This window comes from Ovis aries, chromosome 6 (genome assembly GCF_016772045.2).
Source record: "Ovis aries strain OAR_USU_Benz2616 breed Rambouillet chromosome 6, ARS-UI_Ramb_v3.0, whole genome shotgun sequence".
NCBI classification, from domain to species: domain Eukaryota; kingdom Metazoa; phylum Chordata; class Mammalia; order Artiodactyla; family Bovidae; genus Ovis; species Ovis aries.
This window is the reverse complement of record NC_056059.1, coordinates 93,978,876-94,000,315: the sequence shown is the minus strand read 5'-3', so window position 1 is coordinate 94,000,315 and position 21,440 is coordinate 93,978,876. Positions and strand designations below refer to the sequence as shown.

The 21,440-nt window shown below is 42.7% G+C and overlaps 1 protein-coding gene across 1 annotated transcript in view; it reads right to left on the bottom strand.

The window, feature by feature from the left end:
• Nucleotides 1-21,440, bottom strand: part of FRAS1 (Fraser extracellular matrix complex subunit 1) — a 523,572-nt gene that overhangs the window by 4,778 nt on the left and 497,354 nt on the right. The window contains exons 68-73 of the mRNA XM_027970762.2: nucleotides 19,975-20,082; nucleotides 18,100-18,259; nucleotides 13,875-13,991; nucleotides 8,653-8,819; nucleotides 4,656-4,861; nucleotides 2,627-2,773 (exon numbers count right to left, since the gene is read on the bottom strand). Of these exons, the coding sequence (XP_027826563.2) occupies nucleotides 2,627-2,773; nucleotides 4,656-4,861; nucleotides 8,653-8,819; nucleotides 13,875-13,991; nucleotides 18,100-18,259; nucleotides 19,975-20,082 (905 nt within the window). The remainder of the gene's footprint in view (nucleotides 1-2,626; nucleotides 2,774-4,655; nucleotides 4,862-8,652; nucleotides 8,820-13,874; nucleotides 13,992-18,099; nucleotides 18,260-19,974; nucleotides 20,083-21,440) is intronic.

The following is a 21,440-nucleotide window of genomic DNA, read 5'->3' as shown; positions in this document are numbered from 1 at the left end:
CCCAGGGATCAAATCTGTGTCTCCTGCATTGGCAAGCAGATTCTTTACCACTGAGCCACCTGGGAAGCCCTAGAAAGTATTATACTAAGTGAAATAAGTCAGTCAGAGAAAGACTAATACCATATGATTTTACTTATATGTGGAATTAAAAAAAAAAAAGACAAGCAAAACAAAATGAAAACAGATTCAGATACAGAGAATAAATAGGTAGTTGCCAGATGAAGGAGGGCGTGGGGGGCCGGGATACATGAAGGGGCTCAAGAGGTACAAACCTCCAGCTATAAAATAAAGAAGTCATGAGATATAATGCACAGCATAAGGAATATGGCCTTTAATACTGTAATAACTTTGTATGGGTACAGATGGTTACTAGATTTACCACACTGATCATTTCATAATATATGCAAAAGTCAAATCACTATGTATCACATGTGAAACTAACATAACATTGTATATCAAATATATTTCAATAAAAAAAGAGAAAGGGAACTGATCCACTAAAGAAAGAATCTTTTTTTAAAAGTCATAGAATAAATCAGACCATCACTGGTCACTGGCCTCCTTTAAAAAATGCTACCTTATGACCCAGCAATCCCACTTCTGGGCATACACACCGAGGAAACCAGAATTGAAAGAGACACATGTACCCCAATGTTCATCGCAGCACTGTTTATAATAGCCAGGACATGGAAACAACCTAGATGTCCATCAGCAGATGAATGGATAAGAAAGCTGTGGTACATATACACAATGGAGTATTACTCAGCCGTTAAAAAGAATTCATTTGAATCAGTTCTGATGAGATGGATGAAACTGGAGCCGATTATACAGAGTGAAGTAAGCCAGAAAGAAAAACACCAATACAGTATACTAACACATATATATGGAATTTAGGAAGATGGCAATGACGACCCTGTATGCAAGACAGGGAAAGAGACACAGATGTGTATAACGGACTTTTGGACTCAGAGGGAGAGGGAGAGGGTGGGATGATTTGGGAGAATGACATTCTAACATGTATACTATCATGTGAATTGAATCGCCAGTCTATGTCTGACGCAGGATGCAGCATGCTTGGGGCTGGTGCATGGGGATGACCCAGAAAGATGTTATGGGGAGGGAGGTGGGAGGGGGGTTCATGTTTGGGAATGCATGTAAGAATTAAAGATTTTAAAATTAAAAAAAAAAAAAATGTTGAGATAAGACTATGCGTGGTTCATTTAAGGATTAGTAAGTATGCCACTATAGCTGTAGCAGAATAAAGGTTTTGATGAAGTATAGAAAAAAGAAAGAAAGAAAAAGAAAAGCATTAGCAATGGTTGGTGTCTGAATAGAGAACTGAACCAAATATTTTGGGATTCTAGTCTATTTCCAAATTAAAGTGATCTTAGGGCAAATATTCATGTTTTTTTTTCTGTTTCCATACTTGTCCATGAAATAGCCCTAAGAATTTATCTTTTAGGGTTTCTGTAGCTTAGTGAATGCTTATGATTTGTTGGTCTTTATTGACATAAGTAGAGCAATAGTATTAATAACCAATTCATTCCCAGTGACCTTCCACTGGTTTGTATGCTAATTTACTATTCGTTGATGAACTTTAGCTAAAATAGAGTCATTCAATAAAGATTCATTAAACACCTACTCTGCGCGTAATAAACAGACACTTGATAAAAATTTGCTAAATCTGAACACTTTTTGGATCATCTTCTGAGTGGTTATGTCATCAAGCATTTTATTTCCCTTTCATCTGCCGCCCATTGAGACCCTCCATGATTTTGAAACAATTTCTGAAGAGTGATAACAGTTCTGAAATTCAAGGTCATGACTTACTATTTGAAGATGGAGAAGAGTAGAAATTGATCTTGGAAATTCATGCTTATTACTGGGACTTAAGAGTATTTTTGCTTATCAAATACTAGTAATTCTTGCCATTTGAAATCACTGGATTGTATTTATGATTTTGCTAAATATTTCCACATGATTGTGAAAAACAGCTGGTGCTGCACAGAACCATGATGAGACTATATGCGAATTAAAGAATTTTATTATTGCTTTGGTCTATTGGATAGATGATAAAATTTGAGGTGAGTAGGTTAGTTGCTCAGTCATGTCTGACTGTTTGCGACCCTGTGGACTATAGTCTGCCAGGCTCCTCTGTCCTTGGAATTGTCCAGGCAAGAATAACAGAGTGGGTTGCCATTCCCTTCTACAGGGGATTTTCCCAACCCAGGGATCGAACCCAGGTCTCCTATATGGCAGGCAGATTATTTCTTGTCTGAGTCACCAGGGAAGCCAAGACCCTGATGCTGGGAAAGACTGAAGCCAAAAGACGAGTGTAACAGAGGATGAGATGATTGGATGGCATCACCAAATCGATGGACATGATCTTGGGTGAACTCTGGGAGACGGTGAAGGACAGGGAAGCCTTGCGTGCTGCAGTCCATGGGGTCACAAGGAGTTCGACAGGACTTAGTGGTTGAACAATGGTAAGTTTAACAACAATTAAAAGACCTGCCAGCAAGAATGCTATAAAAACAAACTGGCATTGCAGAGAAGATGTCATCCTCTTCTTTGTAGCCTTTAAAGTGAATTCGTGCTCTACTTCCATTCTTCTCACCATACTCACCTTATAGAGCGCGTCTACCTTCAGAGTAAATCCATCCACGCCTGGCATGCTGCTGACCACTTGGAAATCAGGCAACTCGGAAGCAAAATGGGCCTCAAAGGGCACGTCATGGAAGTACTTGTCAGTTACCTCTGGCTGACTGCGGTCCTAGGAGTTGAAAGAGAGAAACACAAGCTCTAGCAAGATGGAACCACTGAACTGGCAGGCGGCGGTCACAGGGAGGAGGCAGTCACCCTTTGGGTCGGGGAAGCGTGTACTGCAGGAGCCTTTACCTGAGCCTTAAGTAGACTGCTGCCCCTGGGTACCCACTGCCCTCTGGGGGAGGATACTTGGTGGCCCCTGTGATCTTGAAACATAACAAGTAAGATAGCCTAGACCAGCAATTCTCAAGCTCTGTGTCCTCAGGACTTAAAAATTAAAGACGTCTCAAAGCTTTCATTTTATGTGATTTATATCTATCAATATTTACTGTATTAAAATTAACACTGTGATATGCTACAATGAACAATTTTTTTAAATGAAAAAATATAGATATTTACTAATTCATTTTAAGAGAGAAATGAGCAACTCATTACATGTTAACATAAGTAACATATTTTTTAGTGAAAACACCTATATTCATATCCACCCAAAAAGAGAGTTGGCCTTGTTTTACATTTTGGCAAATTGCTAGAAAAGAAGTAGATTCTCATAATTGCTTCTATTTTCCATCAGTTGTGATATGTTGTTTTGGCTGAAATATGTGAAGACAATCTGGCCTCACATAAGCTATGTATTAATAGCTGGAAGGGGGAGAAATGTTTGAATAACTTTTTCAGATAATTGTGCATATTCTTTTTTGATACTAAGTCAAACCTCAGGAAGTGGTGTTTTTTAAAGATTAGGCACAATACGAATTGTGATTCCATATCAGTAAACCTGCTTACTATCTGCAAGTGTGAGGGAACGCGTGTGAAAAAAACAAGCAACATCATATCATCATGAGAGTAGTTTTGACCTCATGGAGGCCCTGAAAGAATACTGGGGATATATTGAGGGGACTCTGGGACACACTGAGAAATACTGTCTTAGTCTTTCCTCTTCCTAAAATGTCAGTGACAGCTTGTCTTGCTGAAATGGAGCAGGACCCTCTGGTCCTTGCCCCTCCCCTGCCTCCATGTCTTCAGCTTGCCCTTTGTCTGTGGAAGAACTTTGGCCAAATAATATGTTTAATCAGAGAAGTGAGAAAATGCAGAAACAAAGGAAAACAATCAAAGGAGACCAAATAATAATAACGTAGTCATTAAGCACAGGCAACGACCTTTAGCTCCTTCTCAAGGGCTATAGTACTCTTGCCTGGAGAATCCCAAGGACAGCGGAGCCTGGTGGGCTTCTGTCTATGGGGTCGCACAGAGTCGGACACGACTGAAGTGACTTAGCAGCAGCAAGGGCTATAGATAATATTCTGAGCCATATCCTGTGAGGTGTCTTGTAGATATTGAAACTCCCACCAGGTGGAAGAAGCTAAGTACATGTTGACCAGACTGTAGCCATAATACAAACTGCCACCGGTCTGAGAACTGATTGCAAAGAAATGGAAACGAACTCTAGAACTGAAGACTAACAGTATTCACGACAATCAAGATGACTCTGGTCAGACCACTAATGACTGTCAGAGCTGACCATACTCTTTCTGCATGCAACCCCTTCCCTCTGTCTATAAAAGCTCTTGCCCCCTGATTGTCAGGGGAAGAATTGGCCTTTAGATACGGATCTGCCCTTGGTTATCAGCATTCAAAATAAAGCAAACTTTCCTTTCCACCAACCTTTCTACTGGCTTTTCAGGGGCAAGCAGCCAGACCTGGGTTGGTAACATTGTTACCCCCCATAATTATCACTAGCTTTGTACTATGTACTAGAATTAAGCTGACAGAGACAACATCAACAAAACAATAACAGTATCTGTAGAAACCATTGAGCGTGGCATTAGGCAAAATTTATAGCTGGGGAAATCTATCCGTGTGTCAGCCCTTTAACACAAACAGCATACCAGCAGCAGGAATCTGTGTTTCAGATGTTTGTTTGGCTGAATGCATCCATACTGTGGCCCTTCATTGTAGATGGTCCCTGTGGGATCAAAGAAAGGCACGTAGCCATCCTTTCCAGTACAAAGATAGACCTTCTCCAGCTGGAGCTTGTAAGCAGAATTAAGGTTTTGCTCTGGATTCCAAAGTACTCGGCCATAGAGGATTTGACCTGAAAAGATTGCAAGGCATTAATTAGGTCAGACTTTAAGAAAGAGGGGAAAAAAAGTGTCAAGGATAGGAAGGCTTTAACATGCTTCTTCAGAATCAAAAGTACCTTTCTATGAAGAGCTGCGGGGTCCATGTGCCCCTAAAATACACATTGATTCATGTACTGTTTTTCTTTTAATCAGTAAATGTTCCTGAAGTATTTAGGGTAGGGCAAGCATTCCCTTATGTGCAAGGGATACAAAGGTGAGTGAGACACTGCCAAGAGGGCAGAAATACAAGCAAAGCAACTGCTGAAAGCAGCTAGCATTTATTGAACTCATACTCCTGGAGAGGTATTTTACTAAGTCCTTCTCATGGGAGAACTCAGGAGGTGCTCACAATTTTATAGATGAGGACATTGAGTGGTGAGGTGATTTGTTCAAGGTCACAAAGTCACCGAGTGGTGAGGGTGGGATTCAAAGTCAAAGGTGCTTGGTTTGAAACACCCACACTGTTAACCACCGCACGATGCTGTTACCTCACCACAGAGGAAGGTCAACAACATCAGATCAGCACAGAGCTGACAATGAGGGCTTAGCACCAAAGTCTGCCTGGAGAGCACCGTGGAAGGGTATAAAGAGGAGATGACATTTGAGCTGTATCCTGAACCATAAGTGGTCAGCTGGGGCATCTGAGTGGGGAGGGAGAGGCTGCAAGAGCATCCCAGGTAAAAGCAAGTCCATGTACAAAATACAAAATGCTGGAAGGGTACCAGTCCTGGTGTAGTTAATTTTTCTTAGTTCCTGCTAGGGCATCAAATTCTTTACCTACAGTATCTTATTTAATCCTCCCAAGAGCCTAAGAGATGGGTTCAATTAGTGCCCCTATGTTAAATAACTTGTTTAAAGTTTCGCATCTGGGACATGTGGGAGGAGGATGTGAACACAGATCCGTCTGACTCAGAATGTGCATCAGAACATTTACTGTGCACCAGGCAGGCCAGCGATGGGAGCCGGGGGGTGGGGGCAGGGGCTCTGGGAAAATTGATTAACAGTGCTGAGATTCTGGACTTGAGTACAGGAGTAGTAGGCAACACGGAAAGGTTTTGGTCGTGCAACATGGCATGGAGGATCCTAGTTCCTCAGCCAGGGATTGAACTTGTACCCCTGGCAGTGGAAACACAGTGTCCTAAGCACTGGACCACCGGGGAAGTCCCTGGAATGTTTTGAATGTGGACTTAATATCAAAACACCTGGAGTTTAGAAACATGGAGAATAATGACAGAGAGACTAGAGGTACAAGTAGAGAGTTATTGTAATGCTCTAGCAAGAAATAGGTATCCAAATATAGCAGTGAGTATGTATGTCAATCCCAGTCTGCCGATTCATCACATCATTGCAAAGAAGCTATAATCCAATTTAAAAAATGGTGAAAACAAGCAAATGAACAAAATATAGCAGTGAGGCAAGGGGATTGAGGGTTTCCCTGGTGGTTCAGTGATAAAGAATCCACCTGCCAATGCTGGAGATGTGGGCTCAATCCCTGGGTCAGGAAGATCCCCTGGAGAAGGAAATGGCAACCCACTCCAGGAGCCTGGGGGGCTATAGTCTATGGGGTCACAAAGGGTCAGACACAGCTGAGAGACTAAACAGCAAAGGGACTGAAGGCAAGAAATGCCTGAGAGTTGGGACCAGTCATCTTATTACCATCAGGGGTGGGGTAGAGGGGGTAGAGGAGAAGTAGGCGTTAGCCCTGAGATCTTTGGCTGGCCACCTAGAGCTTGCTGATGCAGTCAGTGGGGCAGTGAATGTGAGAGGAACATTTCTGGGGGGAGATGAGTCCAGTTGTAGACATCTTAAGAAAAGCTATAACAAACCTAGACAGTGTATTAGAAAGCAGAGACATCACTTTGCCAACAAAGGTCCATAAAGTCAAAGCTATGGTTTTTCCAGTAGTCATGTATGGATGTGAGAGTTGGACTGTAAAGAAAGGTAAGCACCAAAGAACTGATGCTTTTGAAGACTCTTGAGAGTCCCTTGGACTGCAAGAAGATCCAACCAGTCCATCCTAAAGGAAATCAGTCCTGAATATTCACTGGAAGGATGGATGCTGAAGCTGAAGCTCCAATACTTTGCCTACCTGATGTGACGAGCTGACTCATTGGAAAAGACCCTGATGCTGGGCAAGAGTGAGGGCAGGAAAAGAAGTGGGGGACAGAGGATGAGATGGTTGGATGGCATCACTGAGTGGCATCATTTGAGTCTGCTCAATTCAATGGACATGAGTTTGAGTAAACTCAGGGAGATAGTGAAGGACAGGGAGGCCTGGCATGCTGCAGTCCATGGGGTTGCAAAGAGTCGGACACGACTGAGCAATGGAACAATGATAACAAGGTGTCTGAATGCTATCACTTGGAGAGGTTTGGTAGTTTCAATCTGTGTGTGGAAGTGTGGAAGAGAAGCTCAGAAGAGAGCAGGGACAAGGTTAATTTTCATGGAGCGGCTGTGGAGTAGCAGGTGGTTAGGAAGTTCAGAGGACAGGGAGGAGCCAAGTCATGGGGGTGACTGGAGGAGCACTGAAGTAAGAGCAGAAGGAGCCAAGCATGGAATGTGGAGACAGCCATACTGACAGGGCAGAGGATGGAGGGCCAGAGAGAGGGAAGTGGTCAGAAAGGCAAGATGGCCTCAGGAGAGGCTGGTGCAAAGGAAACAAAGGCAAGATGGCCTCAGGAGAGGCTGGTGCAAAGGAAACCAAACGAACTGTCAAAACCCATGGGCTTGGTATCATTGATAAGAGAGAATTCTGAGCCGTGGTCGGACAAAGCCAGTCTGCAGCAGACGACGCAGGAGTGACTGGGAAGAAGGGCCACGGGGACAGTGTCAGTTCACCACTCCTTCAGGAAGATTCTCAGAGGAAAGAAAAGGAGGACATGTGGGTTGAAGTTTGAGCGAGGGGTAGGGATGAGAGAGTTTTCTCTTATGGGATGTGTTTTTAGGATGAGAGAAAAAAAACTCAGATATGAGCAAAAGATTAAAAGTAAGAAAAAGGAAGAAGAGAGAAACTGGAAGAAAATATAATGGGTTGATTCATCTATAGTTTATTCATTCAACAAATATTTATTGAGCACCTAGGCATTGGTGGCATGACATACAAATTTGATATTTAACCACAATCTGTATTCTAGTGGGAGAGATAGGCAATAAATAAGTAAAGAAATATGATATTAAAAATTGTGAGAAGTACTATAAAAAATGAACAACATTTAGTGAAAGTGAAAGATATGAAAACCGATATTAGATTGACTGGTATGGTCAAAGCAAGTCTCTTTGGGGAGGTTAGCATTTAGATAGAGACCTGAAAAAGAAGAAAGTCAAGGGAGGCGTGTCTGGAGCAGGGAGAGGGCAAAGGAACCATTTCAAGTAGAGAAAGCCTGCTGAAGAAGACATGGAGGTTTGGCGTAGTTTTGAGGCTGGTAGGCAGTCATATTACAATCTCAGGAACTGAGAGATGAGGCAATTCACCCAAAGTTAGACAATGCATTAGAATCTGGCTGGAAGCCCCTGTGTTCTTACGACTCATCAGCACTTTCGCAGTCATCACATCGCTGATTATTACAGCACAAAGAATATGATCTTATTTTGAAATAACCTGAAGGAAGAATATGAGTCTGTTCCTGGCTGCGCTGGAACCAGCGCTAGGGGACTCTTCCCTGGAGAGCTGACTGAAAGCCGATAAGCAGAGACGCTAGGAGACCTATCTGATAGCTTCTCAAGTCCATTGGAGTCTCTGTCTTTGGGTGAAGGGAACGCTTACCTTTCGAGAAGGCTCCTTTGTAATCCATTTCTGCCAGTGACATATCAGAAGTGTTGGGGTCCATTAGGAACACCTTCTCATTGTTGCAGAGCTGAAATTCAGTATTGAGCGAATACACAACAGGGACAGGGCGGTTGGTCTGCTGGAATGCAATGGGTATCAGGAATCTAAATGCAGAAAAACAAGAACTCCTTGAGAGTAGGATTGATTTTTCGTCAGTCATTTGGGCTGCCCTCCTGTTCCCACCCTGCACTTTGCTGTAGGTGCTAAAACATTTAGTGAATAAAGAGATGGGTACAGGCAAGGGCCGAAGAATTGATGCTTTTGAACTGTGGTATTGGAGAAGACTCTTGAGAGTCCCTTGGACTGTAAGGAGATCCAACCAGTCCATCCTAAAGGAGATCAGTCCTGAATATTCATTGGAAGGACTGACGCTGAAGCTGAAATTCCAATACTGTGGCTACGTGATGTGAAGAACTGACTCATTTGAAAAGACCCTGATGCTGGGGAAGATTGAAGGCAGGAGGAGAAGGGGATGACAGAGGATGAGACGGTTGGATGGCATCACTGACTCAATGGACATGAGTTTGAGTAAATTCCGGGAAAGAGTGATGGACAGGAAGGCCTGCATGCTGCAGTCATGGGATCAGAAAGAGTGGGACGCAACTCAGAGACTGAACTGAACTGAACTGACAGGAGAGAGACCTTATTTAGTTCCAGTTCTTATGAGCTTCATCTGCTCTTTGGAGCAGGAATAATCTAATTGGTTTTTAGACTTTTCAACACTCTTTGCTTTTGCTGGCCCTCTCATTCTGGAAAGCCCTGAGGTTCAAATTGAGATTAGTGGTAATGAATTTAGTTTTCTGACTTTGACCTTGACAAACCTTCTACTGGAACGCTCCCTCCTTGTCTGCTACCACCATTGCCTAGAGAACTCTTGCTGTTCAGATCTCAAGCACCACTTTTTCTAGGAAGCTTACCTTCTTTCTCTTCCCTCCCAGGCTGGGTCAGATCTCTTATCATTTGTTTTCAATACACTGTGCAGTTTGTTTTTTTTTCTCATAGTACTTAATGTCGCTTGCTATTCTATTTAAATGTGTGATCAAAGTCTGATTCACCCACTACAATTTCCATAGTGGGTTGCCATTTCCTTCTCCAATGCATGAAAGTAAAAGGTGAAAGTGAAGTCACTTAGTCATGTCCGACTCTTAGCAACCCCATAGACTGCAGCCCACCAGGCTCCTCCGTCCATGGATTTTCCAGGCAAGAGTACTGGAGTGGAGTGCCATTTCCTTCTCCAATGCAAGAAAGTGAAAAGTGAAAGTGAAGTCACTCAGTCATGTCCGACTCTGTGCGACCTCATAGACAGCAGCCCACCAGGCTCCCCCGTCCCTGGGATTCTCCAGGCAAGAATACTGGAGTGGGTTGCCATTTCCTTCTTCAATGCACGAAAGTGAAGTCTGAGCTATAGGGAAGACCTAAATATGAGGTGAACCATAAGCCAAAACAAGGGATAAAGTGAAGTTGCTCAGTCGTGTCTGACTCTTTGTGACCCCATGGACTGTAGCCCACCAGACTCCTCTGTCCATAGGATTTTCCAGGCAAGAGTACTGGAGTGGGTTGCCATTTCCTTCTCCAGGGGATCTTCCTGACCCAGGGATTGAACCCAGGTCTTCTGCATTGCAGGCAGACACTTTACCATCTGAGCCACTAGGGAAGCCCCAAACAAGAGATGATAGGCACAAATACCAGGCTAGTGGTTAACTTAGTGGAGAGATGGGGAGAATACAACTGAAAGGGGCATTGAAGGTATTTAAAAGGTACTAGGAATGTTTCTTTTTTTTGCCGACCTCCAGTTTCATTAGTTCTAAAGTGGAAATACAGTAAATAATCTTGAGGGCGATCACTGTAATGAGACTTGAACTTACAATATTCTACCGTAATTAGCCTCCAATTAAAATAAATCAATAAATTAAAAAAAAAGAGCTTAGTACAGAGCCCACCACATAGTCTGCACTCCATACACAGACACTAATACCACTGGCAGTTATGATTATTCACTTAGCATCAGGATCATAGCGCAAGGGATACCCAATTCATGGCAGTTATAACTCTTACTAGGTAATGTTCTTGAGGCTTTATATATCCACAATGTTTGGTCTTCTGGGTATTAAAACATTTCATAATTTAAAAAAATTTATTACAGGGACTTCCCTGGTGGTCCAGTACTTAAGCCTCTGTGCTCCCAATGCAGGGGCGCTAGCTGGGGAGCTAAGATTCTACAGGCCTTCCAGCACAGCCAAAAAGATAAAGGAAGAAGTAAATAAATAAAATAAAAATGGATTACATGAATAAAAAATTCCCCAGCATATCTCTTCAGACGATTTGCCCTCTGTTCTTCCTTACTGCCGCCAGCCACTATATTCCTGGTCACCGTCCCTCCCACACTTGACTGACTACAGGCTCTCCTGTATCATTCCTGCCTTCAGTCTCAATGATTTCAATGGATGAAACATCCACCCCCCTAACCTCTCAGTTCCTTGATGTCTTCACCTCCAAAGAGCACATGCCCCTCTCCACTGCAGCCGCCTATGCCCCACCATCCTACTAGGCACCTCCTCCATAAAACCTCGCTTTCAAACGTCTCACTCTCTACCCTAACACTTCCTATCTTTCCAGCTCACCTCTTTTAATCCCACTCATTAATTCTTCAACCACACCAGGCCCTCTGCAACCACACTTACCAGGATGCAGAAGACCTGGGAAACTGACACCTCACGGTGGGGATACACACACAGTTACACATTTATAAACACTTTGGAAAAAAGTGTGCCAGTTTCATAAGAAGTTAAACATACCATAGAATCCAGCCACTCCACTCCTAGGTATTTACACAAGAAAACAGAGAGCATGTGTCCATATAAAGGCTTATCTATGTATGTTTACAGCAACTTTATTTATAACAGCCCGAACTGGAAATAATCCAAATGTCCATCAACTAACTGATTTGATAAATGAACTGTAGTGTGTGCACACCATGGCATACAGCTCAGCAGCAACAGGAACAAGCCACTGCTACACATAACAACCATGAGTGAGTCAAAATAACCATGTTGAACAAGAGAAGTCAGAGGAAAAGAATTCATATTGTGTGATGCCACTGATATAAATTAGTAGAAAGTGCAAGCTAATCTGTAATGACAGAAGGATCAGTAGATACCGAGGGGGTTGGGTGTGGGGAGGGGATGGGAGGGGGGATACCAAAGCGTCATGAGGAAACTTTTGGAGAAAATGGACATCACCACTATCTTAATTGTGGTGATATTTCACAAGTACATATATGTCAAAATTGATCAAATTGTATGTGCCTTAAACACATACTAGTCATCTTACACTAATAAGTAATTTAATGGTAATTTAAAGGCAATTCAGGGACTTCCCTGGTGGTCCAGTGGTTAAGAATCTGCCTCCCAGTGCAGGGGATGCAGGTTCGATCTCTGGTCGGGGAATTCTACATTACTCCAGGCAACTAAGTCCTCATGCACAACTAGAGAGAAGTCTGTGCTCTGAAATGAAAGATCCCCTGAGCTGCAACTATGACCCAATGCAGCCAACAAATTAATAAACAAATGTTTTTTTGAAAAAAAATTCAATAGGGCCCTCAGCACTGCTGATCTGCTGTGTCTGTAACTCTCTACCATACTTTCCACTCTCAGAGATGACTCTATTTCACGTCCTCCTCTCTTCTCAAACCTCACTGTTCCTTACTTCCAGCTATGCTTGACTTCTCATTTCTTGGAGAAACAGACTGAATCCGACATCTCCTTGGTCATCCTTACCCTCCCAACCTACTAATTCTCCCTTCACCTGTATCCATAGACTGTGCCTGCCTTCCTTTCTTAGTAGATGAAGTGTCTGTGCCTCTGGCTAAGGCTGGCCCGTCCCCGCATGTCTGGGTCTGTTCCCTGTTCCACTCAAAGACTTAGCTCTGCACATCTTCCCTCTTCCCACTGCATGGTCTGTTTCCCCCAGTAGACCAACAGGGCTCTTCTCACCAACACACAAACATCCTAAAATATTTTGCATCTAAAACACACACAAACAAAACCTCCTTCAATCCTTCATCTCTTCCCACGAATGCCCCTCTATCTGAAACCTTTTATAACAAAATTCCTTCAGCATTGCTGTGTCCTTTTTATCTCCACATTCTTGCCTCTCTCTCGAACGCACTCTAATCAGGCCTCATCCTTCTAGGTCCACTGAACCTAACCTGTATCAAGATTATGGACGAATTCTGTGTGGCCAAATCCAATGGCCAAGTCTCAGACTCTTAATTTGAAAGTCACTCTCCAAATCACCTTCTCTTAATGATAATGTCAGATTCTGTTTGCAGTGCCTTCTCTCTGAAACATTTTCCAGTCACTCTGCTCAGCTCCTAGAAAGGTGGCACTATACTATCTGCACTGCTTGAGAGCAGTGGTGACTTTAAATCCTCTGCTAGAGTCTCCACGCTGAGACTAGAGCCAAGGACACAGTAAGAGCTGAATAAATACGGGCTGAATGAATGAACATCGGCACAACGAGGACAGGCTCAGGTCAGAGGTGGGCATGGGCTGATGGACAGTTTGATTCTTGTTATTCATGGTAGTTACATTCTATAAAACTGCAATGAACACGGAATGAATGAATTGTGAACAGCTAGCTGCCCGTGGGGGGAAATCAGGGGTCAAGTTCCTGCAGCCTCTGCTCTCAACATTATCATCAGTGATCAATACCTAACTGTTTTATGCGTGTTTCTGTCTAAAGACACCTTACTTGATATATACTGTTGGTTCCTTAGCATAGAACTTGTGGTGATGGCTCTGAAGTTCATGCTGGAATGAAGCTCATCTAACACTCCATTTGGCTCATCACCACCTTCTTGTATGTAGGAAATAAGATGGCACTTTGGCGCTCTGCTGGGGAGCCATTTTAAACAAAAAAAATCACCAATACGAGGGACAAAAATTTGAAAACCCTGGCAGCAAATGAACTGTAAAAGGGACACTTGTTCACAGGATGAGAAATCTGAGCTGGGAATGTGGCTCAGATGACCGCTATTTCATCACTCTGCAGGTCAGGAATGAGCAGGCTAGCATCCCGAAAATTGGATTCGGGGTTACAAATAAATGTCAGTGAATAGGTAAGTTCACAAATAGTGAGGATCAATCCTCTCTCCCTACCTCTCTGGGGCGTGTGCAGTGCAGGCCAGAGGCTTTTCTCCTGGGTCCACCCATGGCTGTGTGGGTTGCACTGTGCAAGGGATCAGGTAGATGGTGTACTCCCCGGAGTAATCCTTCCTGGAAATAGGCAGGCAGATTACGGTTAGAGAGATGGATTTAGAGATTACTTACTTACCCAGAAATAACCTGACTTCAGTAGACAAGTTTTCACATGATACTTGTGCTCAGCATCCCACCAAGAACTTCACAAGTCTGCAGACACGATTTTCAGGAATTCATCACACTTGTGATTGTTCTAACACACTTCAGAGTACTAGCCAGAGGTGTTAAATAGAGTTCTTTTCATTTATTCAAGCCCTTTCCATGAGAAATGCTGAGAAAGGCACACTGTTGACAAAAATCTAAAAGGCTCCAATGAGGGCAAAACAGACCTGGCCACATCCTTTTTTACACCCCCGTGAAACTGACTTGACAGCGTCTGTTTAGTGTTTCTTGCTGACTGACACCCTGTTATACGTTCTGGACTGCAGAAACTTTTGTTTACTGAGATATGACCAAGCCAGCGGCGGCTGCTGCTCTGATTGAAAAGGTAGTGAAGGCCTGGGGGTTGACTAACCCTACTCCAGAGACGGCTGCCACCCCCACTTCATTAGCATTCAGTTTCAGGACTTCTCTCCCAAACCCTCCTCCTTTAAACAAAGTTGAAGAACAGCATCACTTCTCATCAGAGATGACTTGCTGGGAATTTCTGTGTTTATAGCGAGGCATGAGATTCTGTAGGTCGTGACCCTAAGAGTACAGAGCCTTGGTAGCCCTCACCTACTTCATTTCCCACACTTGTCATCCAGCAGCTCAGCCCCTGGCAGGCTGCCTGAAAGGCAGCCAGACAGCCAGAAGCGGCAGGAAGATTCTTCAAGGGCCTTGGGAGGCTGCCACCTACTGAGTGAGGAGCTCAGGGCTGTGAATCTTAATTCTAACTAGCATGATTTGTGATTAGTCCTCACTTTCTCCATGTTCCTTCTTTGTCTATTTCTTCGGCATTATTTGTGTCTGTTTATTAGTAAAGTGATAGCAAAGATTTAGTAAACATAAATAAGCAGCCAACTTCTCTGGTGACTCAGGTGGTAAAGAATCTGCCTGCAATGCAGGAGAGCTGGGTTCAATCCCTGGGTCAGGAAGATCCCCTGGAGAAGAGATTGGTTACCCACTCCAGTATTCTTGCCTGAAGAATTCCATGGACAGAGGAGCCCGGCAGGCTACAGTCCATGGGGTCGCAAAGAGTTGGACACGACTGAGTGACTAACACTTCTACTTAATAAATAAATAAGTAAGTACAACTTTTAGGACACAGCCTGGGGTCAGTTTAGTGAGATGGCCCAGGCTGGAAATGGGGAGACGGTCTAACCCTGCCCTTGCTTTGCTTCTCCATGGCTGTACACTTTTAGACAAACCAGGCAAACTTTCAGGGCTTAGTTTCTAAGCCCCTTTGTGCCCTGGAAGTTTGTATGCCTGTAGGTCTGCATGTCTGCAGTTTTTTCACTCGATCCTTGTCTTCCTCCAAAGCTGGAACCAGCAGGAAATGAGATCTTGTATAATATCTTCGAATTACACAAAAATTGACCTGTGTAATGTGAATAGTAGCTCTTAATAGAAATACTTAATTAGGCAGAACTGTCCATGCCCGACTCCTGCTTTCCAACAGTCAGGCCATTGCAAAGTAGAAATAGAGACACAGATGTAGAAAACAAATATATGGATAACAAGGGAAGATAGGGATGGGATGGGATGAATTGGGAGATTGGGATTGATATATACACACTATTGGTACTACGTAGAAAATAGATAACTAATGTGAACCTACTGTATAGCTCAGGGAACTCTACTCAGTGTTCTGTGCTAGATGGGAAATGGGTTAAACCCATTTTTAAGTGGGGTAGATGGGTTAAATGGGAAGGAAATCCAAGGAAGAAGGGATATATGTATAGGTGTGGCTGGTTCACTTTGCTGTACAGCAGAAACTAATCCAACATTGCAAAACTACTATATTCCAATTAAAACAAAAACAAAAAGGCCAGATCCTGTTGTTCCTCCCCTCGAACCTATAGCGGCCCCTGTTGCATTAGAGTGAAAAAGTCCACACACTGGCCTTCAAGGCTCCACAGCAGCCTGACCCTGTCTCTTGTTACCCTCTTCATCCACTCCATTCCAGCCACCAAAATTTTGCCAAACTCTGGAACTTTGCCAGGAACCCCTTCCCCCAGATAATCTACATAGTGAGCTCCCTTGTTTCCTACCTTGCTCAAATGCACCTTCTTAATGAGGCCTAGGCTGAACTTCCTAACCAACAAATTACAATGGCCCCCACTCCTGATTCCCCTTACTCTGCTCTCGACCTTTTCTTTTTCCATAGTGCTGAGTCGGACAAGCCTTAGCAACTGAACAACAACAGCAACATCACCTTCTAACATGTGATACTGTACTCATTCATTAGGTCTACCTGTGGGTGCAGAGATTTTTATTTTGTCCACCGATGTATTCTTAGTAAAAGTTCAAAAAAAATCTATTGACCAAATGAATGCAAGACAAATGGCATGGTCTCCCCAGGCTGCAGTCCTGTTTCCCACCCCTGAATATGAGTTAGGTCAATTTCCTGACCATTCCTACAAATATGCCCAACACAGTCTGGAGGTAGGTTTTTAATCCTGTGGTTCTTTGCTCCTCTTTTCTGAAAACCAGAAGTCTCCCATCAGTTGCTCAGCTTCCCCAAGAAGCCTTGGTCAGTTCCCCAGCTGGTATGGTCTCCCAACCCTAGGCAGCTGTGGTCTGAGTGCTCGGCATGGCTCACAGTGTACACAGCACAGAACGCTTGGTGTTACTCTTTGCTTTGCCATTTATCTATGGATTTAACATCCTTACCGCAAATGTTAGCTCATACAGGTTGCTTATTCAGGAACTACTGTGTGCTAAAATGTGCAGTTCTGGGGCTTACCCTTGAGAAGCTCACAATCTAATGGAAATGGGACTCAGAGCATTATAATATGCTGAGCTGTGTTACAGTAAAAGCTGGAACAACACACAAACCAGGAGGAAGAGATTCTAACACAGCATGGAGAGTCAGCCAAGGTGTCTCAGAAGGGTTGATATCTGAGCTAGAGCTCAGAGGAGTTTGAGATGTGCAGGAGGAAAGGAGCAAGAAGGGTAGGCGGATTATAAAAGCAGAGAGGTATGGATGGGCTGGTGGATTCAGAGGTTGGGAACACATGTGGTTAGAAGGCTGGGTTTGCGGCAAGGCTTAGAGGGAAGGATATGGGTCCTGCTCAAAGAGCTTGACTTCATTTGGTAAGCAGTGGGGAGTCAGCAAAGGACATAAAGAGGACCATTTCTGTGTCTATAAATTGGGACAAGTACATGTACAATCTCATGAGTTTCTAGGAAACACAATAAAGGTTATTTTGTTATATATTGATTTCAAAAGAATCAGGATGTACAAGAAAAATCTAATATAAGACCAAACGTTTGTAACCAAAATAAAATTTTTAAAAATTATTCTTAAGACAATTTGCCACTTTTTAATTGCAAATAATAAGATTTTCATGCTAAAGATAGGTACTAATTTCATGACCTACAAAATGGGGCTAAACAATATTTACTATAGGTTCCATTATTCTTTTAAGGGTAAAAGTTTTCATTTTGTTTGTCCTATTCTTTCCTTTTACAAATGGAATAGCTGACTGTATTTATTCCAATCTCATTCTACCTCTATATCAGGTGTAGGAGAAGACTAAATCTTGTTATTTATTTTACAGGACATTGAATTGTAAAGGGTGACATCTGGACCTGATAACTAGTGATCCTGGATTTTGTACTGGTTGTGATCACTGGAATGAAATTTCTTTATTATACTAAGATATTAGTTGGACAAATTTCCCAGCTTCCTTTGCAGGTAGATGTGCCATGTGACTAAGTTCTGGCCAACGTGATGTGAAAAAAATTGATGTGCACCCTGCCTATTCTTACTCTTGAAATAAGGGTGATCCCTGTCCAATTTATACATCAGAAACTGATCTGAGCTACATCTGTTTCTCTAGGTGCCAGATGGCAACTTCTGTCTATCTCACTTTTAAAATAGAAAAGTTTTAAAAGTTTTCTTCTAGCTTTTGAAGAAAAGCCCTTAAAGAAACAGAAAACATTTCAGATTTACCCCTGAACTCCATCCTATACTCACCTGTTATAAGAGCTTGTAGCTCGCCAGAGTTGATAAGGAGAATCGAAAGTCTGAGCACTCCACAGGAGCTGCAGGTCAAATTCAATTCCTCCGAGGTGGTCTGGAGTCAGTATGAATGATTTCACATCAGGGAGGGTGTGGTGCTCCATCACAAACTGTCCTATTTCAAGGGGAAACACACAGACACTTATTTGTAAGTTTGCTTGTGGTCAATCCCCTACAAAAGCCTTGAAAATGAATTAATATTCTATTAAAAAAATCAAGGTTATACCTACCCTCTTGGTTCTGAGAATATATCCCACACTGGGTGGGACAGCATGGCCTCCTCTTACCTCAGTCCATCACTCTACTCATGATCATTGTTAGGTCACATACATTCATAAATAATAATGAGTGTGCCTTGTAGAAAAGGCCCTAATGAGCATATCCACAATAATATGAGTACTTAAGTGACAATGAACATTGAACACACTTTGCTTTGAACTCTAACCAACATGTTTCTTGGAGGCAGAAAGATCTCAGTAGTTCATAAATAGAAATATCAGCTTCAGATTTAAAAAATCTCATTAGGACCACTCAAGTCCTTTGTGGAAGGAGGCAATTATAAACATCCTTAAAAGGTAAGGATTACTCAGCAAGACACCTCCACTCTTTTAAGTACAGTCATTTAGTGTCATGAATAAATAAAAGTAGGGAAACTATTCTATATCGAAAAAATTAAAAAGTAAAAATTAGTCACACAGTTTGACTTTGCGATCTCACAGACTGTAGCCTGCCTGGCTCCTCTGTCCATGGAATTCTCCAGGCAAGAGTACTGGAGTGGGTTGCCATTTCTTTCTCCAGGGAATCCTCCCAAGTCTCCTGCATTGCAGGGAGATTCTTTACCAACTGAGCCAAGAGGGTGGCTCATTCTATATTAAAGTAGACTAAAGAGGTATCACAGCCAAAATGGAATGTATGGATCCTGATTGGATTCACTTTTGTTTTATATAAACAGATGCAAAGCAAATATAAACAAATATAAAAATAGGTATAAAAGACATTTGTGGGACACAAATGGAGGGAACACGAATAGAAACTAGATGTTATTAGATTGGTGTGACATAGCTTGGCCACAGGAATGCTATTGTGATGTGTAAGAGAAGGTCCTTGTTTCAGGAGGTGTCTACTGAAGTACAGTAAGTCCCCTGCATATGAATAAGTTCTGTTTTAAAAGTGTGATCGTAAGTCCAGTTTGTTCCTAAGTCCAACGAAGTCAGCCTAGGTATACAACTAACGTAATAATCGGCTATATAGTATTGTACTATAATAGGTTTATAATACTTTCCACACAAATAGTACATAAAATGTAAACACAACACACAGAAAACATTTTTATTCTTACAGTACAGTACCTTGGAAAGTATAGCAGTACAGTAAAATGGCTGGCATCAAGTCAACAGGCAAAAAGAATTACTGATTGGAGGAGAGAGAGGAGACAGGAGATGACAGGTCTAAAGGATCATCAGCAATAGGAGACGGAAGGCAAGTAGCAATTTCACTCACGCCTGACGTTGACGGTTTAGGTTTTGGTTTCTTGCTGGAACTAGACGCACGTTTGCATCTTGAAAGGTTCGTATATGGGGACTTACTGTATTTAGGGTAACGAGGCATGGTGCCTACAACTTATCTTCAAATGATGTGATTTAAAAAATGGGAATGTGGGTGTTTGTGTGTGTGTGTGTGTGTGTGTGTGTGTGTACATACATGCACATAGCAAGATGTTGGCTTTGTTCTTCATTGTCCTATTCTTTCAACTTTTCTCTGTGTTTAAACATTTCTTAGTAATTAAAAAAAAAGAAAAAAACTTGAGGAAAAGAACAGCACTGATATTACCTCTGAATTTGGCATGGGTCTTGAATTCAATAACCAGACGGCCATCCTCTCGAATGTAGATCCTTATTATCTGAAGCCTGGCAGAGAGCACACTGTCTGTCTGGATTCCTGGGTAGGCAACCACACACAGAACATTCAAGTGAAGGCTTGGAGAAGAGCTCCCAGACAGTAGCCTACCCATGAGTTACCCCAGGGATACCTCTAAGTAGAGCCACATGCTTACTTGAATGTGAAGTGAAGTGAAGTTGCTCAGTCGTGTCTGACTCTTTGCGACCCCATGGACTACATGTAGCCTACCAGGCTCCTCTGTCCATGGGATTTTCCAGGCAATAGTACTGGAGTGGATTGCCATTTCCTTCTCCAGGGGATCTTCCCGACCCAGGGATTGAACCCGGGTCTCCCGCATTGTAGACAGACGCTTAACCGTCTGAGCCACCAGGGAAGTCTTTAGGACAAATTTACATACTTGGATGAACACAGAGGCTATTTGGAAAATATCCTGATGCTGGGAAAGATTGGAGGCAAGAGGAGAAGAGGGTGGCAGAGGATGAGATGGTTGGATGGCATCACCGACTCAATGGACATGAATTTGAGCATACTCTGGGAGACAGTGAAGGACAGGGGAGCCTGGTGTGCTGCAGTCTGTGGGGCTGCAAAGAGTCAGACTTAGAGACTGAACAACAACAAAGTCTATTTAGAGACATGAGCCAGTCAGCGTTGTAAGACAGCTCATTCTATCTGGTTCTTTTTCACAATTCTATTCTTCTGACATAGTCTTTATACCTGCAGATGTCACCTTAGAGCAGGCACAGGGTCCCACCTCAGAGCACAGGAAAAATGATCCCTAAACCTTCTTACTATTAACTTTACACCAGGATGTGGTTACAGCCTGTCTGCTTCAGACTGTATTTTCTTTTCCTCGCCAGAACATCTTTCAGGACTTAACAGAACCATAACCAATGTTCTGGTGGCTATACTTCATATTGAAAGCAATAAAGAATTACAGGTTAGCTTGCAGAAAGCTAGTTACACATGACAGGACATGAGTCCACGGTGGTTTTAATAAGAGCAGTTGCAAGCATGACACCCACTGAGTTCAGTATGGCTAAAAACTAAAGGGGAAGCAAAGAAAGGGGGATGTTTAAAAAACCCCAGCTCAAGAATTATCTGACCCAGACTGTGAAAACTCCCTGGGGTTATTTCTTATGAGAAATATAATGTAAATAAATGATTTGACCTTAAACCATTTAACAGAAGGAAGGACTGTATTTTCCATTAGTAGAAGTGAAGCCCCATCTAAAGAAATCTACTCAGATGAAGTAACTGCCTCTGATCAAGTAAATCACCACCAGGGAAGGAGGAGGAATGGGAGCAATACAATAAGAGGAAATGAGCTTGGGGTTGTGTTTGAAGTAGAAGACACCGAAAATAGAAAAAAATATAAAAAATTAACTCAGACCCATTGG